This window comes from Zalophus californianus, chromosome 11 (genome assembly GCF_009762305.2).
Source record: "Zalophus californianus isolate mZalCal1 chromosome 11, mZalCal1.pri.v2, whole genome shotgun sequence".
Taxonomy (NCBI): Eukaryota; Metazoa; Chordata; class Mammalia; order Carnivora; family Otariidae; genus Zalophus; species Zalophus californianus.
The window spans coordinates 19,645,296-19,664,027 of NC_045605.1; the positions used below are offsets into that span (position 1 = coordinate 19,645,296).

Here is an 18,732-nt window from a genome sequence, read left to right on the forward strand (position 1 = left end):
TGCCCTTGTAGGTCCCTGGCACCAAATCATAAACAAATATTGGTTGTGTTCACTTATATTTACATGCCAATCCCTGCCATCATTTTACAGATGGGCAAGAGGAAGCTTAGAGAAGTCATATAACTATTCTAAGTCCACTGAAATTAGTTCTTCAACAAATATTAGACATTAGCTCTTATAACTCAGGGTCTGGAGTGTTTCCACAATTCTGTATTACTATATGCAAACTCTATCAAGGACTGAAGGGACATAGAATTCTTTTTTTTCTTCTGATTTTCCATACTTCATTATTGATGGTGTGTTTGATGCTTATTCATCCTTCATCCCGCCAACAGATTCTGAGAGTTCAGTCCACTTTGGTGTCACTCTTCATAAAGCACAAGATGCCATATAAAGAAAACATGGCTTAGATGCCCTGAAATTGCTTAGAGTCATGTTCCCTTGAAATGTGATGGAACTATCCTGCTAATTGACTCTCTCAAGACCTCCTTTACCTTTTCATTCCTCAAGCTGTAAATGAAAGGGTTCAGAAGAGGGGTCACCATTGTGGTGAGGACAGCCGTCACTTTATCAAACTCCAGCGAGTGGCTCTGGCTGGGCCTCACGTACATGAAGATGTTGCTCCCGTAGGCAATGGACACAACCGTGATGTGAGAAGCGCAGGTGGAAAAGGCCTTCTGACGGCCTTGGGCTGAGGGGATGTGCAGGATGGTAGAGATGATGTAGGTATAGGACACAGTGGTGAATACCAGTGAGGTCAGAAGGACAAGGGAGGATAAGAGGAAGCTTATCATCTCAATGAAATGAGTGTCTATGCAGGCCGCCTGCAACAAAGGGGCAATGTCACAGAAGAAATGGCTAATTTCTCTATAACAGTAGGGCAGTCTGGACACCACAATAGTTGGGCACAGCATTGAAAAGAAGGCCCCTACCCAGCAGCCCAGAACCAGCAGGAGACAGACTCTGCTGTTCATGATGATGGTGTAGCGCAGGGGGTTACAGATGGCCACGTAGCGGTCAAAGGACATCACCGCCAGGAGGATAAACTCCACTGTCCCCAGAAAGAAGTAGAAATAAATTTGAGTGATGCAGCCAGCAAAAGATATGGTTTTTTTCTCTTCTAAGAGACAAGTTAGCAACTTTGGGGTAATAGTAGTTGTGAACAAAATGTCCAAAAATGACAAATTACTAAGGAAGAAATACATGGGTGTTTGGAGATGATTATCAGTCCATATTACGGAAATGATGACAATGTTTCCTGTTATGGTGAGCATATAAACCAGCAGAAGAATGACAAACAGCAAGATTTGAAGTTCTTGGATGACAGGAAAGGAGACCAACGTGAATTCAGTCAAGGTACTCTGGTTTCTCAGAGCCATTTCTACCGGAGGGGTGAAGAAACAAATGAAGAGAAATAGAATAGTTTAAGATCTCTTCCAAATTTTGCTAGAGAGAACATTCAAGACGGTGGAGTCCCAGTGCTCTCTCTGACTGTATTATGTGGCCTCTAGCAAATCAAATTACTTTGCTTCGCCTCTGTTCCCATCCTCATAGTTGATGGGTTGGAAAAAATATTTCTGTGGTCCCTTTAGACTGTAGTTTTTTGATTTCTATTACATGCATATATTTCTTCTCTTTATTTCCTTAAATCCAAATCTGTTCAAGCTAACTGAAGTGTATAATTAACTGAAATTCACTCAAGTCATTCTGAACATGTTACATTTCAATCTTTAATAATATGGATATCTTAGCTGATAACCTCATCTCAGACTTCATTGAAGAAAGAGAAGTCATCAGACAAAAATTCTAATATCCTTCCTGTACCGAGGCTGACCAGCATATGATGATCTGAATGATTCTCTTAAGCTACAACAAGAATTGGATAGGACACACTTTCTGAGACATTGTTGGTTGCATCAAAAGTTAAGAGAGGTGTCTGGATCCATTTTCTAAATAACAAACAAAGAAACAAACAGGAACTGAACTCAGAGTAGGAGGGGTTGAGGTCAGGCAGTCAGGTGTCAAAGCTTCAGTGGCTGGAGTTGACCTGGTAGGCAAGATCAGAGTGGCTGGGACCTGAATCAGCCAAGACAGAGAACTGATGAGGGAAACACAGAACTGAAATAGCAGGGAACCAAAGCAGAAGATTTGACTTATACCAACAAGCATCAGTGAGGAGCAGGGTAACCCTGTGATCATGCTGTTATGGAGACGTTGCTATGAATCTTTCAGCACTGGCACATCAGCGAAGCTGGAAAGCAAATCCTGAGACTTCCTCTCTGAACCACATCTATGAGAGGGTTAAGTGAGGCATGCTAAACAATGGGAGGAGAAGCAAATCCCTTCCAGAAGAAAAATTCCCCAAGTTAGGCCCCCCAAAACTCCCAGATACTAAGAAGCAAAGAACTTTTGGACAAAGATTTTCAAACATGCTAACAATTGCATTACTATAAATGAGAGTAGAAAAAAGAAATAATAGAATAAGAGATTTAGCACAAGGACAACAGAGTTCGGAATTGTCAGATATGTTATTTATTTATTTTTTAAAATATTTTATTTATTTATTTGCCAGAGAAAGAGAGAGTGAGAGAGAGAGCAAGAGTGCTCATAGGCAGGGGGAGCGGCCGGCAGAGGGAGAAGCAGGCTCCCCACTGAGCAGGGAGCCCGATGCGGGACTTGATCCCAGGACTCTCGGATCATGACCTGAGCAGAAGGCAGACACTTACCAAGTGAGCCACCCAGGCATCCCTCGGATATGTTATATAGTACACTTATATATGGAATATTTCAAGAAATGTAGGATGTAATTTTTAAAGTGAGAATGTCACAAAAAATATCAAGGCTTTAAAAAACTACCAAGTAGACTTTTAAAAAGACCCAGTGGAACTTACAGAATTAAAAAAAGAAAATGATTATTGTTGAAGTAATAACTCAGTTGTTTCAAGTGAAGTGAGATGGGATGAACAATTGATTAAATATAATTTAAAACACCATGTTGGGGGCGCCTGGGTGGTATAGTTGGTTAAGTGTCCAACTCTTGGCTTTGGCTCAGGTCGTGATCTCAGGGTTCTGGAATTGAGGCCCGTGTCAGGCTCCACACCCAGCATAGACTCTGCTTGGAATTCCCTCTCCCCTCTCCCTCTGGCCCCACACACTCTCTCTCTCTCAAATAAATAAATCTTAAAACAACAACAACAACACCATGTGGTATACCTGAAACTAATGTAACATTGTGGACCAACTACACTCAAAAAAGAAAAGAAAAGAAAAGAAAACCCCTCTTATTAGGTTATCTCATCCACTCTAAAAAAATTAAAAAAAAACCCCAGATTAGTAAATAGGAAGATACATCAAAAGAATTTCTCTTTAATGAAACAAAGAGAGATAAACTTGCAAAATACGAGTGTTCAAAGGAATTTTGTTAAAACAAACAAAACAAAACGGTGGGCTGGGAACATTTCCATGTGTAGTCTGTGGCGTCCTGCAGGAGAAAACACAGAGAGTGAAGATGGAGAATGTTTACAGAGGAACAGAGAGCTCCAAAGGGAGGATATGAAAAACAGCATAGGAAAGCAGTTAGAATGACTGTTGGCTTCAACACAGCAGCAGTGAAAGGCAAAATTAGTTAAATAATATCTTTAAAGTGTGGCAAGAAAGTAACTGCCAACTCACAGTGAGATATCCAGTAAGATTATCTTCCATTGTAAAATAAATATATTTCAGATAAAAACTTCAGGAATTTACTACCAAGGGACAGATTATAAAGAAATTTCTAAATACAATTCAAGCATAAAGAAAATAATGGAAATATTTTAAGATGTAAAGTGTAATAATAAATAAATAAAATGGTGAACAGGTACATAAATCTAAATAGAAATTCTTTGTAAAAAGTAATCGCAGTGTTGAATTTGTGGAGTTAAGCTAGAATTGGTATATGGATGACTACAGGATAAAAGTGTGGAGAGGAAAATTGGAGCTAAAGCCTTCTTGTATCATTTGAGAGGGGATGAAACATTGTTTTCTTTTAGGTTTTCAGTTAAATAAGCCCAGTAACTTTTCTAGGGTATTCACTGAAAGAATAGAAACAAAGTAGATAATTTCCAAATTTGTAGAAAGGACAAAGTGATGCAAGGAAGACAAAATTCAACTATAACAATGATACAAATAAGTACCAACAGTCAAAGCAATCCATTAATTAAAAAAAAAAAGAAAAAATTATGGAAAAAGAAAGAGCAAATTGGGACAAATAAAAATAAAAAGTAAGCTATAGAGACCAATTCTAATTTATCAATTATTACAATAAAGAAAAACTAAATTCTTTAAACACAGACATAATATTATATTAAAAAAACAATTCCTGCTGTATTCTATTTATAAGAGACATACATAAAAGGTAAGAACATGGAAAAATTGAAAATAAAAGGATTTTTAAAAAGGATTTGTCAGGGGTGCCTCGGTAGCTCAGTCAGTTGAGCGTCTGTCTGACTCTTGGTTTCTGCTCAGGTCATGATCTCAGTGTCCTGAGACTAGGCCCCAAGTGCTCATCAGGGAGTCGGCCTGAAATTCTTTCCCTCTGCCCCTCCCCCTGCTCTCTCTCTCAAATAAATAAATAAATCTTAAAAAAAAAAAAAGATTTGTCAAACATATACTAATCCCAAAGAAAGTGAATGTGGCTATGCAAGGGTCCCCCGCGTTTTGAAAGTTCCCATTTTGCCAACTCATTTTCAAGGACAACATACATTGGTACCTGTTTTTGTTATCTTTTTTTTTTTTTAAGATTTTATTTATTTATTTGAGAGAGAGAGAATGAGAGATAGAGAGCACGAGAGGGAAGAGGGTCAGAGGGAGAAGCAGACTCCCTGCTGAGCAGGGAGCCCGATGTGGGACTCGATCCCGGGACTCCAGGATCATGACCTGAGCCGAAGGCAGTCGTTTAACCAACTGAGCCACCCAGACGCCCTGTTTTTGTTGTCTTAAAGAAAGCCAGAAATCCCATAAGAATTTTTGTGTGCGTTTTGCAGGGAGCCTAGCCATTGAAGAGAGCAGCACCCACATGAAGCAGAGAGTGGCGCCACCAAGCTTTTCCCCAGGGAACTACACCCAGCCTCTCAGCATTGAACTCAGCTTTGAACTGCGTTAGTATCTATTCTTTATCTTGATTTATTTTGTGCATCTATTAGCAAGATGTGTCCTAAAGGTATCGAAAAAGTCTAAGAGAGGTTATTTTTTGGCATATAGGTATGCTCAAAAAATTTCCATATAAATTAATGGTAATTGCTTCTTCACTTTATCCTATCTTGGTTTACAAAAAGTTTCATAGGAATGCTATACTTTTGGATAGTGGGGGAACCAGTATTAGTAATTGGCAAAATAGACAGTAAGACAAAATGCATCATTAGGAATTGACAGGGCCAACTCTGATTTTTAAGAGTTTCAATCCATCATGAATTTATTACAATTCTAAATATGTAGGTACCTAATAAACAGCTTCAACACACATAAAGAAAAAAAATCACAGAACTGTAAGAACAAAGTATCATCGTAGTGGAAGATTTCAATAAATTAATTTATTTTATAATATTTTAAACTTTAAAATATTTGTGTGTATGTGTGACAAGCTCAGCAAGTCACTGTTTATATGAGCAATTCATTTAACACACAAATAACCTAATTTTATATGACTTCTCTTGCTAGTTACTAAGGCACAGCTCTTGCAAAGTTTATCCAAGGTTCCTGTGACTGTGTCAATATTCCCCGTAGCCAAATAAACTTGTTCCCTGCTGACTGGACTGTAGACAAAACAGGTAACTGAACTTAGTTGGAGTAAAATCTGAAAATAATTAAATACTTTCTCTCTTAATCTCTTTCAAAATCCAGGTCTCAGTGTCCTTACTAAGGTTTTTATTTCCCTTCATTTCCATTGGTCAACTCATATAAATACAAATTACCCTAGAATTCTTTCATAAGCCCTACATACCTGAAATTGTGGATGAGTCTTTAAAAAAACCAAAAAATTTCTCACTTCACCTTTTATGTATAAGCTGAGCCATATAATATAGTGTGTTTGCAGTTGGAAAGCTCTAGAAAGAGTTCCATTGCTGTGATTTCTAGATGCGACTTTAATTTTCTCACTGGTAAATGGAAATGCCATAACTATCTTCTGCTTACATTGATAGTAAGGACTGGAATGACATCAGGTTCTTATCAGCACACAACTAACGGTACCTGGCACAAATGTTCAATAAATGTTTTGTTAAAAAAACAAAGAAGATAAATAGGACTTGGGAGCCTTGGATGGAAGTAAAGGAGGCACAGATTCAGGATAAACCATGAAGAAAAAAAATAGTGTCAACCCCATCTCCATGAGTAATAAAAATGTAAAAATATTACTATGCAGTGGAGGTGTGATAACACAGATCTCTACAGAACCTGGACTTCTGTCCACAATAAAATCTGGGTGAGGACCCTAAAAGGATTTGACCTTGTAAGCCACACTGCCTTCTCATATGCATGTTTCAGCCTATGCTTCTGTTACAGCAATAAAAGGGAAGATATTCTTAAACCCTGCAGACAATTCAAAACTGACCCCATAAGCATGTATTTTTTATATTTAAACATAAAAAGAAACAATTTTTCAGAATTGTATTTGTTTGACTCCTTTTAAATGTTGAGCGATGGAATTTTTTTTTTCCCCCTCTGACTTGGATTTCTTGGAAAATTTCACAGTATTGGTTGTCCGGGGGTCATTGTACAAACTTACTGTTTCTTCCTCAGCAAAAGTCAAACCATCTGTACTTAGAATCTTTCAGTTGTGGGAAATTCACTGCTATTTCATTTATCTTATTTCATATTTGGTGATTTCTGACCCTTTGAAAATTCTTTACTAACTTGAGGTAATACCTTTTTTCCCCAGTTGTTTCTACCAATTGGTCTCGGTACTGGCTGGAAGCTTGTTCAGACAAAGTCACTATTCTCATCTCTTCAAAAGGCCTTGATTTCTACTTTTAGGTTTCAAGTCATAGCTGTGATACTAGCCAACATACATCGAGTTCTTGGTATTATGTACCAGGCATTCTGTTACCACTATAAAAATTTAAGTGGCATCAGAAAAGAATGTGTATCATCCATTTGTTAAATGCAATATTTTCTTGCTAATTTTTAGATTTGTAGCTTTTGTTTACATACAACCTCTTTGTTCTGAGCTGTTTCTGATAGGTGAATATTAAATCATCCCCATGATTGATTTTGAGTTTGTCACATTCTCCAGGCAGTTGTTTCCATTTATTCAGAGCTCTGCTGTTTCATATGTATAGATTCAATGACCTTCTGAAGTAAGAAGTAGGTATTGTGATCTACATTTTGCCTACGAAAAAACTGAAATTTACAGAGGTTGAAGCACTTACCTAGAGTCCCATAGCTAGTGTGTGCAGAGCCAGATTCGAGTAGAGTTCTGACCCCAAGGACTGCATTCTTAGAGATAAGCATAATATAGACTCTTATTCCCACTTTTGTAGAGAGGAGAGAAAAGGTCAGAGAAGTTCTGGTTATGGTCTAAATGAGTGATAAGACACATAAAGCTGAATCAAGACTCAGCTCTCTAGTTCAGCCAGAACAGAAATGTTACTGTTACCTTATGTTCCAAGCCTGGAAATGTTGGTTTTGCTACTTTGAGGAATTGAATAACCAGAACATTTTAGATTCAGAAAAATCTCAGGGATTGGAAGGGATATTTAGGATCATGTAGTTCTATCAAGGTCTAAATGTCAATATCCTTCCAAAGTATTTCTCTACCCTGAGAGACTTAATATATCTATTGTATTTTTGTACAGTTCTGTCACAAAATCCATCACTACGTTGACTTGGAAGCTGATTACCACTTGTTGTCTCTATTTATTCTGAAAACTCTGAATCCCTTAAAAGATAAATGGAACTTTGAATCTCTACCTCTTTTTTTCTGTACCTAGGAAGTGATGTGTTCTTTCCTCTATGAAAATAGGCCATGAATAAACAGTAATATTTGAAGCTCTTGTTTGCTCACAAAGATTTAATTGAGAAAAGCTCTTGGGAATATGAGGTGAAAGAGGTTAATTACTATTTTGTAATCAAAGAATTTTAGCCTTGAAAGAACAGTCATACCAACAAAGTTTAGTTGGAGATACCAAATAGACATGTTCAGGACTCCAGGGGAATTATTCCAGCTGTTTTGTTTTATTCAGTTAGTAAAAACTTGGTGGCCTGCTTTAGAACTTTAGGGAAATCAAAATGGAGAAAACTTTTGATGTTCCCCAGTAATTGACAAAATGATGTTGGTTTTCCTTTCCCAGAAGATGCTGGTAATAATAATCCTTCCAGCACTCTGAAAATGATAAACTTTCCTTTTTTTTCCTGAGTTAAAATGAAGAAAAATTCTCCTGTTCTTGCTAAAACTTACGAAAGGTGACTTTTTCTTCATTTATTATATTTGTCTCTACCTAATCCTTATATTAGCCTAAAAATCCTTAGGTTGGTGAATTGGAGGGATGGTTAAGTGCCAATAAGTGAATATAGACATTTTCTAAATTGACTGAATGTAATTTCCAAAAGCTATGGGGTAGAGACCTTCCAAAGCACCTTGACAGGTGATGGAGAAGTGTCCAACTGGCATTATTCTCTGACAGTGCCCTTTCATGTGTGTTCTTTGCATTGTGACTTTTGTCTATTGCATTTCATTCTACATCACAACATCACTTAGTTTCTGGGACCTATCGATTCCTCCTATCAAAGCCTTGAAACTTTGACATTTCTATTAAAAGCCAGAAATTGCTGGATTAGGTTAAAAAAAACAAATTCTATTCTGGTTACTGGAGACACATCTAAAACAGAAGCAGAAATGGCTGGAAAAATAAAAGAATAGAAAAAGGATATATAAGGCAAACATTAACCAACTTTGGTAGATTGTATTGTAGTTCCCAATTATTATGCACCTTTCTTCTTTTTTTTTCAAAATTTTTTACTGAAGTATAGTGGACACATAATGTTCCATTAGTTTCAGGTGTACAACATAGTGATTCAACAAATCTATATGTTGTGCTCTGCTCACCACAGGTGTAGCTACCGTCTGTCACCATACAATTTTACTAAGTTAACCACAACACAATAAAACTGAAATTTCAGTTTTATTGTGTTGTGGTTAAAGACTTGTCTACTTGAATTTATTGACTTCTCCATAAAATTATATGTTTTATTTTTAAAATATTTTACTTATTTATTTGAGAGAGAGCACAGGAGTGGGGGGAGGGGCAGAGAGAGAGGGAGAAACAGACTCCCTGCTGAGCAAGGAGCCCCCATGGGGCTTGAGCCCAGGACCCCAAGATCATGACCTGAGCTGAAGGCAGATGCTTACCTACTGAGCCACCCAGGTGCCCCTGTATCTGTTTTATACATCGTGGATGGAAACAAAGAGGTATTCTCAGAAGAGTACAAATGTTAATAAACATATATTAATTACATTTTAGATATTATTAATTTATACTAAATTTATATATATACTAATTTATAAAACTATGTATAGAATTTCACCTCACTTCAAATGACTTTTAAAGAGTCAGGGTATAAACACATGCACATCCGGCAAGATGGCGGAGGAGTAGGAGACCTGGATTTTGTCTGGCCTCAGGAATTCAGCTGAATAGGGATCAAACCATTCTGAACACCTACGAACTCAACAGGAGATCGAAGAGGAGAGTAGCAACAACTCTCTGAACAGAGAAGCGACCACTTACTGGAAGGTAGGGCGTGCGGAGAAGTGAATCCGAGGCGATATTCGGGATAATAGATGGCGGGGGAGGGGGCCTCCGTCGGCCGCTTCTGGCAAGTGCTAGAGCCGCGGAGCACAAAATCGGAACTTTTAGAAGCCGGCTTGGCTGAGGGACGTCGCTCCAGTGGCTAAGCGGGGGGTGGAACCCTCCCGGGACAGTGTGGTCTCAGGACCCTCGGGGTCACAGAAAGACCGGGGGTGCCTGAGTGCGCCAGAGCTCCCAGGTATCGGAGCGGGGAAGCCGGCTGCAGAGACGGAGCCGAGGTGCGGGCTCTCAGCTCGGGGTGGCCATAAACTGTGATCTGTGGCCCAGTTGGGCCACTGCTCCTCCAGCAGGGAACCAACAAGCGGCAGAGCCGGGGAGACTCCCCTTCCTTCCCCGGGAGGAGCGGCGCGGGAGCGCACCGCAGGGATCTGCTGGGTTTGGAGACTCCACACGGGGTCGGGTCCCAGAGATAGAAACGCTCGGTCACAGGCCGGGTGAGCACGGAGTGCGGCTGGAGACCAGGGACAAGGGAGTGACTGCTTTTCTCTGGGGGCGCCCTGAGGAGTGGGGACCCAAGTTCTCAGCTCCTCCGAGTGGAGATTAGGAGGCCACCATTTTCACCCTGGTCCTCCAAAGCTGTACCGAGAACTTGCAGGGAAAAAAAAGCTCCTGAGAGCAAACCCGAGCAGCTTGCTTAGCCCAGACCGACAAGGGCGGGGCAATTCCGCCTCCGGCAAAGACATTTGGAAACCACGGCAACAGGCCCCTCCCCCAGAAGATCAGCGCAAACAGCCAGCAAGCCAAGACCAAGTTTACCGATCAAGGAGAACGGGAGAACTCCAGCGCTAGGGGAATACTGCACATAGAATTCATGGCTTTTTTTTTTTTTACCATGATTCATTAGTTCATCAAAGTTAATTTTTTTAACTGTTTTTTTTTAATTTTTCTTTTTCCCTTTTTCAACCAACATCTTATCAATCCCTTTTTTAAAAAAACATTTTTTATTTTTCTTTTTTAGAGTCATATTTTATCCCTTCATAGTAGTTACCCTTATTTTTGGCATATATATATAAGTTCTCTCTTTAAAATTTTGAGATACAGTTTCTTCTAACAGATCAAAATATACCCTAAATCACTAGTGTATGGCTTTGTTCTAGTCTCCTGCCTGATCACATTCTCTCCCTTTTTTCTTTTTTCTTTTTTTTAAATCTTCTTCTTTCTTTTTTCAAACAACTTATCTTATCAATTCCTTTTATAAAATCTTTTATAATTTTCATCTTTACAGTCATCTTCCATCCCTTCATTGTATCAACCCTTATTTTGTACATGTATGTCTTTCTTCCTTTAAAATTTTAGGAGGCACTTTTTTCTAACAGACCAAAATACGCCCAAAATCTAGTGTGTGGCACTGATCTATGCACTAGCCTAATCATATTTGATCATATTCTGCTTTTTTGTATTGTTCTGTTTTGTTTTATCTTTTTTTTTTCCTCTTTCTTTTTTCTTTCTTTCCCTTTCTTTTGCCCTGGTTTCAGGTCTTTTCTGATTTGTATACAGTATATTTGCTGGGGACATTGTTAACCTGTCAGCATTTTGTTCTCTCATTCATCTATTCTCCTCTGGACAAAATGACAAGATGAAAAAAATCACCTCAGTGAAAAGAACAAGAGGTAGTACCGTCAACCAGGGACCTACTCAATACGGACATTAATACGATGTCGGACCTAGAGTTCAGAATCATGACTTTAAAGATACTAGCTGGGCTTGAAAAAAGTGTGGAAGTTATTAGAGAAACCCTTTCTGGAGAAATAAAAGAACTAAAATCTAACCAAGTTGAAATCAAAAAGGCTACTGATGAGGTGCAATCAAAAATGGGGGCACTAACTGCTAGGATAAATGAGGCAGAAGAGAGAATCAGTGATATAGAAGACTAAATGATGGAAAATAAAGAGGCTGAGAAAAAGAGAGAGAAACAACTACAGGATCACGAGGGCAGAATTCGAGAGATAAGTGATACGATAAGATGAAACAACATTAGAATAATTGGGATCCCAGAAGAAGAAGAAGAGAGAGAGAGGGGCAGAAGGTATATTGGAGCAAATAATAGCAGAGAACTTCCCTAATGTGAGGAAGGAAACAGGCATCAAAATCCAGGAGGCACAGAGAACCCCTCTCAAAATCAATAATAATAGGTCAACACCCCGACATCTAATAGTAAAACTTACGAGTCTCAGAGACAAAGAGAAAATCCTGAAAGCAGCTTGGGAGAAGAGATATGTAACCTACAATGGTAGAAATATTAGATTGGCAACAGACCTATCCACAGAGACCTGGCAGGCCAGAAAGGACTGGCATGAGATCTTCAGAGCACTAAACGAGAAAAATATGCAGCCAAGAATACTATATCCAGCTAGGCTGTCATTGAAAATAGAAGGAGAGATAAAAAGCTTCCAGGACAAACAAAAACTAAAGGAATTTGCAAACACGAAACCAGCCCTCCAAGAAATATTGAAAGGGGTCCTCTAAGCAAAGAGAGAGCCTAAAAGCAGCATAGATCAGAAAGGAACACAGACAATATACAGTCACAGTCACCTTACAGACAATACAATGGCACTAAATTCATACCTTTCAATAGTTACCCTGAATGTAAATGGGCTCAATGCCCCAATCCAAAAGACACAGGCTATCAGATTAGATTAAAAAACAAGACCCATCAATATGCTGTCTGGAAGAGACTCATTTTAGATCGAAAGACACCCCCCGATTGAAAGTGAGGGGGTGGAAAACCATTTACCATGTTAATGGACACCAAAAGAAAGCTGGGGTGGCAATCCTTATATCAGACAAATTAGATTTTAAAACAAAGACTGTAATAAGAGATGAGGAAGGACACTAGATCCTACTTAAAGGGTCTATCCAACAAGAAGATCTTACAATTGTAAATATCTATGCCCCAAACATGGGAGCAGCCAATTATATAAGGCAATTAATAACAAAAGCAAAGAAACACATTGACAACAATACAATAATAGTGGGGGACTTTCACACCCCCCTGACTGAAATGGACAGATCATCTAAGCAAAAGATGAACAAGGAAATAAAGACTTTCAATGACACACTGGACCAAATGGACTTCACAGACATATTCAGAACATTCCATCCCAAAGCAACGGAATACACATTCTTCTCTAGTGCCCATGGAACATTCGCCAGAACTGATCACATCCTAGGTCACAAATCAGGTCTCAACCGGTACCAAAAGATTGGGATCATTCCCTGCATATTTTCAGACCACAATGCTTTGAAACTAGAACTCAATCACAAGAGGAAAGTCGGAAAGAACTCAAATACATGGAGGCTAAGGAGCATCCTACTAAAGAATGAATGGGTCTAACATTACATTAAAAGGATTATTCACCACGACCAAGTGGGATTTATCCCTGGGCTGGAAGGTTGGTTCAACATCCGCAAATCAATCAACGTGATACAATACATTAACAAAAGAAAGAACAAGAATCATATGATCCTCTCAATAGATGCAGAAAAAGCATTTGACAAAGTACAGCATCCTTTCTTGATCAAAACTCTTCAGAGTTTAGGGATAGAGGGTATATACCTCAATATCATAAAAGCCATCTACGAAAAACCTACAGCGAATATCATTCTCAATGGGGAAAAGCTGAGAGCTTTCCCCCTAAGGTCAGGAACGCGGCAGGGATGTCCACTCTCACCACTGCTATTCAACATATTATTAGAAGTCCTAGCCACAGCAATCAGACAACAAAAAGAAATCAAAGGCATCCAAATCGGCAAAGAGGAAGTCAAACTCTCACTCTTTGCAGATGATATGACACTGTATGTGGAAAACCCAAAAGACTCCACCCTAAAACTGCTAGAACTCATACAGGAATTCAGTCAAGTAGAAGGATACAAAATCAATGCACAGAAATCAGTGACATTCCTATACACCAAGAACAAGACAGAAGAGAGACAAATCAAGGAGTCGATTCCATTTACAATTGCACCCAAAACCATAAGATACCTAGGAATAAATTTAACTAAAGAAGCAAAGGATCTGTACTCAGAAAAGTATAAAATACTCAGGAAAGAAATTGAAGAAGACACAAAGAAATGGAAAAACGTTCCATGCTCATGGATTGGGAGAACCAACATTGTGAAGATGTCAATGCTACCTAGAGCAATCTACACATTCAATGCAATCCCCATCAAAATACCATCCACTTTTTTCAAAGAAATGGAACAAATAATCCTAAAATTTGTATGGAACCAGAAGAGACCCCGAATAGCCAGAGGAATCTTGAAAAAGAAAAGCAAAGCTGGCGGCATCACAATTCCGGACTTCCAGCTCTATGATAAAGCTGTCCTCATCAAGATAGTATGGTACTGGCACAAAAACAGACACATAGATCAATGGAGCAGAATCGAGAGCCCAGAAATGGACCCTCAACTCTATGGTCAACTTATCTTTGACAAAGCAGGAAAGAATGTCCAATGGCAAAAAGACAGTATCTTCAACAAATGGTGTTGGGAAAATTGGACAGCCACATGCAGAAGAATGAAACTGGACCATTTCCTTACACCACACACAAAAAGAGACTCCAAATGGTTGAAAGACCTAAACGTGAGACAGGAGTCCATCAAAATCTTAAAAGAGAACACAGGTAGCAATCTCTTCGACCTCAGCCGCAGCAACTTCTTCCTAGAAACATCGCCAAAGGCAAGGGAAGCAAGGGCAAAAATGAACTCTTGGGATGTCATCAAGATAAAAAGCTTTTGCACAGCAAAAGAAACAGTCCACAAAACCAAAAGACAACCGACAGAATGGGAGAAAATATTTGCAAATGACATATCATATAAAGGGCTAGTATCCAAAATCTATAAAGAACTTACCAAACTCAACACCCAAAGAACAAATAATCCAATCAAGAAATGGGCAGAAGACATGAACAGACATTTTTCCAAAGAAGACATCCAAATGGCCAAAAGACACATGAAAAAGTGCTCAACATCGCTTGGCATCAGGGAAATCCAAATCAAAACCTCAATGAGATACCACCTCACACCCGTCAGAATGGCTAAAATTAACGTCAGGAAACAACAGATGTTGGCGGGGATGTGGAGAAAGGGGAACCCTCCTACACTGCTGGTGGGAATGCAGGCTGGTGCAACCACTCTGGAAAACAGTATAGAGCCTCCTCAAACAGTTGAAAATAGAGCTACCATATGATCCAGCAATTGCACTACTGGGTATTTACCCCAAAGATACAAATGTAGGGATCTGAAGGGGTACGTGCACCCCAATGTTTATAGCAGCAATGTCCACAATAGCCAAACTGTGGAAAGAGCCAAGATGTCCATCGACAGATGAATGGATAACAAAGATGTGGTATATATGTATATACAATGGAATATTATTTAGCCATCAAAGGGAATGAGATCTTGCCATTTGTAATGACGTGGATGGAACTGGAAGGTGTTATGCTGAGTGAAATAAGTCAATCAGAGAAAAACATGTGTCATATGACCTCACTGATATGAGGAATTCTTAATCTCAGGAAACAAATTGAGTGTTGCTGGAGTGGTGGGGGGTGGGAGGGATGGGGTGGCTGAGTGATAGACATTGGGGAGGGTATGTGCTATGGTGAGCGCTGTGAATTGTGCAAGACTGTTGAATCACAGACCTGTACTTCTGAAACAAATAATGCAACATATGTTAAGAAAAAAGAAAAAGAAGAAGATAGCAGGAGGGGAAGAATGAAGGGGAGTAAGTCAGAGGGGGAGACGAACCATGAGAGACGATGGACTCTGAGAAACAAACTGAGGGTTCTAGCGGGGAGGGGGTGGGGGATGGGTTAGCCTGGTGATGGGTATTAAAGAGGGCACATTCTGCATGGAGCACTGGGTGTTATGCACAAACAATGAATCATGGAACACTACATCAAAAACTAATGATGTAATATATGGTGATTACCATAACAATAAAAAATTAAAAAGAAACACATGCACATCCATATTATGATTATAAATATGTAAATAAATCTTACTAAAGAGCATATTCATTATAAAGATATTTTTCAGGGTGCCTGGGTGGCTCAGTTGTTAAACATCTGCCTTCAGCTCAGGTCATGATCCCAGGGTCCTGGGATCGAGCCCCACATCAGGCTCCCTGCTCACTGGGAAGCCTTCTTCTCCCTCTCCCACTCCCCCTGCTTGTGTTCCTGCTCTCACTGTGTCTCTCTCTGTCAAATAAATAAAATCTTTTTTTAAAAAAAAGATATTTTTCTTTTTAAGAGTTTCCTGAATGCATATTTCACTTCCTTGTTCCTCAGACTGTATATCAGGGGATTCAACATGGGAATCATAATGGTGTAAAATACCGAGGACACTTTCTCCTGGATGAGTGAACTGCTGGAGGCAGGTTTGAGATACATGGACATGAGAGTTCCATAAAATATAAGAACGGCTGTCAAGTGGGAGCTGCAGGTGCTGAAGGCCTTGGACCTGCCCTGGGCAGAGTGGATGCGGAGGATGCTGGAGAGAATGAAGCCTTAAGAAATGATGATTGTCAGGCTGGTGGCTACCATGTTAAATCCACCAATGAAAAGATCAAAAGCTCATCAATATAAGTGCTTGAACAAGAGAGTTGAATAAGTGGGATGATGTCACAGAAATAATATTTAATGACGTTTGGGCCACAGAAAGTCAGCCTTAAGTTGCAACCTCCATGAATCATTGCATCAGTTAATCCTACTGAGAAGCCAGCAGCCACCAGCAGAGAGCAGGCCCGAGGGGACATGATGACATGGTAGAGCAGGGGGCTGCGGAGGGCGATCGTAGGCCATGGCAGCTAATATGTAGCACTTGGAAATGACAAAAATGCAGAAAAAAAATAGCCGAGTCACACATCCAGAGAAGGAGATAGTTTTGTCACTGGGTAAAAAGCCTGCCAACATTCTGGGGGTAGTAACAGAAGAATAGCACACATCTAAAAAAGACAAACTACTGAGGAAATGGGGGTGTGGAGTTGAGAACTCAAGCCAGTTATTGAGATCATGCCGAGATTTCCCACCACTGTAACTGCATAAATCCCTAAGAAGAGGCAGAAAAGAGGCAGCTGAAGCTAGGGTTGGTTGCTTAGTCCTGAAAGAAGCAACCCAGTCACTGTGGAATGATTTCTGATGCCCATTCTCTTCTGAGAAATCTGTGGAGATGAGAGGAAAGCGCCAAATCAGGCAGGAAGAATCCTAGCTTGTCTCTGATTCCCTGTAGCCCAGGTATTTCTAGCATGAAAATGGGCAATGAAGGTTATCTCATCCCCTTGGCACCAAGCCTGTGCCTCCACTGATGGGCAGGGACTTTGACACCCCCTCCAAGTCAGCACTCCGATAACACAGTAGGTAAGCATCTATTTAACTATAGGTTTTAGGAACTATAAATAAACTTTAGCAATCTCTCCAGTGTCTCAAATTCTTTTAGCCAGGTATGAAAACTTTAACTCCAGAGTCAGAGAGAAGACTAAAGACAGGCTAAAGAGAGGCTTTCTAAAGCAAATCTGCAAAAGATGTTCTTAAAGGAAGGGCTGTGGACTGAGAAAATAAATACTTTTGTTAATGACACATTTGCCAGGCACTGGCCTGCCTCCAGGACTTCCTACAGAGAAAATGTTCATTGTTAAGGTCCACTGTGATTTCCACATCAAGGTTTTCAGGGGTGTTCAGCAGAATATTAATTCTAGGGAGATGTTAATATGTGTTACATGGAATAAGTAGCCCAAGATTTCAGACACGCAGAGTTGCACAAAGTTAAAAAGTTCTCTGAACTGAAGAACATTTCAGAATCTCCTAGGGAGCATACAATGTTTTCCAAAGTTATTTGATGGTAGAGTCCCCCACCCACTTTTTAGCAAAACATATTTAGCACTAGCGTGGCTCAGAACCTTCGAAGAAACTGTTTTCATTGGCATGTTTGTTCTATTTTTAATCTAATCACAAGCTGATTCCCAGGTGGGAAGTTAATTCTTCACACACTTCAGTAAAGCTAAGTGATAGTAGAACAGCAAACCTCCTAAAACAGTTTTTGCCTTCTGACTTTCTGGCCATCCTGTGGACCAAGGCTGCCTCTCTCACCAAGGCCGTTTAGCATGACTGAATTCTTTACAACTAGCACTGCTGCTTTGGGCAATGCAAACAGCCCAGATACTTGTGCTTCCATTGGAGGCTCCCACGTAGTGCATCCTATTTTCCACTCACACATCTTCCTTGAGGGGACAGAGAAGGCAAACAACCTGGAGTTACCTGCTCTGGGGCCAACCCAGGCCTTGTCTCTGAAAAATTGACCATTTTTCTCTTAGCGTTGGGCTGTCACAGAGCCCTGTCTAGACTCTTGTGTTCACCCACAGTTTATACAGAGCCCTGCTCAGACATCTGGTTTAGTACTTTCTCGACCTGCCCAGCCCAGGACCTACCTTTCTGCCTGGCTTCTTCAAGAGCTGTTCATGTCCTCCTATTTTCAATCTATTACTGTCACATTAGGACAAGGCACATTTCCTTTGGCCACTTGCATTCTCAAGGATGCAGATGCCTCCTCCCTCTTTCCCAACAAAGACGCTTCATAACACTGGACAGCTGTTCTCTGAGAAGGTTTCCAAACTCTATAGAACGCATGACTTTGGCATCTGCTCTTCTCCCATCCTGAGGGATGGAATAGGGGAGCCATGTGCAAAAGAGAGATTGTCCAATTGCCCTTAGCCTGATGCTGAAATACTCCAGAATCTTCCTTTCCTTCATCGCTTACCAATCAGCATGCCGCGGTATAGTCTAGTCACAGAGCCCATACAGAAGAAATACCAAAGGATGTTCGAGAAGACACATATACTCAGTTTTGGTCTTTAATCTTTTCTCATGTGTGCCTGCAGACTGTCCCGAATGTG

The 18,732-nt window shown here is 39.9% G+C and overlaps 2 protein-coding genes across 2 annotated transcripts; both read right to left on the reverse strand.

Annotated features, from left to right (window-relative positions):
• Positions 1-431: 431 nt before the first annotated feature.
• On the reverse strand, positions 432-1,379 carry LOC118356079 (olfactory receptor 6M1-like). Its single transcript, XM_035722861.1, has one exon. The coding sequence runs from the start codon at positions 1,377-1,379 to the stop codon at positions 432-434; it is 948 nt and encodes a 315-aa protein (XP_035578754.1).
• Positions 1,380-16,090: 14,711 nt separating this feature from the next.
• On the reverse strand, positions 16,091-16,989 carry LOC113913505 (olfactory receptor 8D4; the record flags this gene model as incomplete). Its single annotated transcript, XM_027577780.1, is given in 4 exon segments — positions 16,091-16,407; positions 16,410-16,630; positions 16,632-16,815; positions 16,818-16,989. Coding segments are annotated over 4 exon segments (894 nt in total), but the record flags the coding sequence as incomplete, so codon positions are not given.
• Between the last annotated feature and the right edge of the window lie 1,743 nt (positions 16,990-18,732).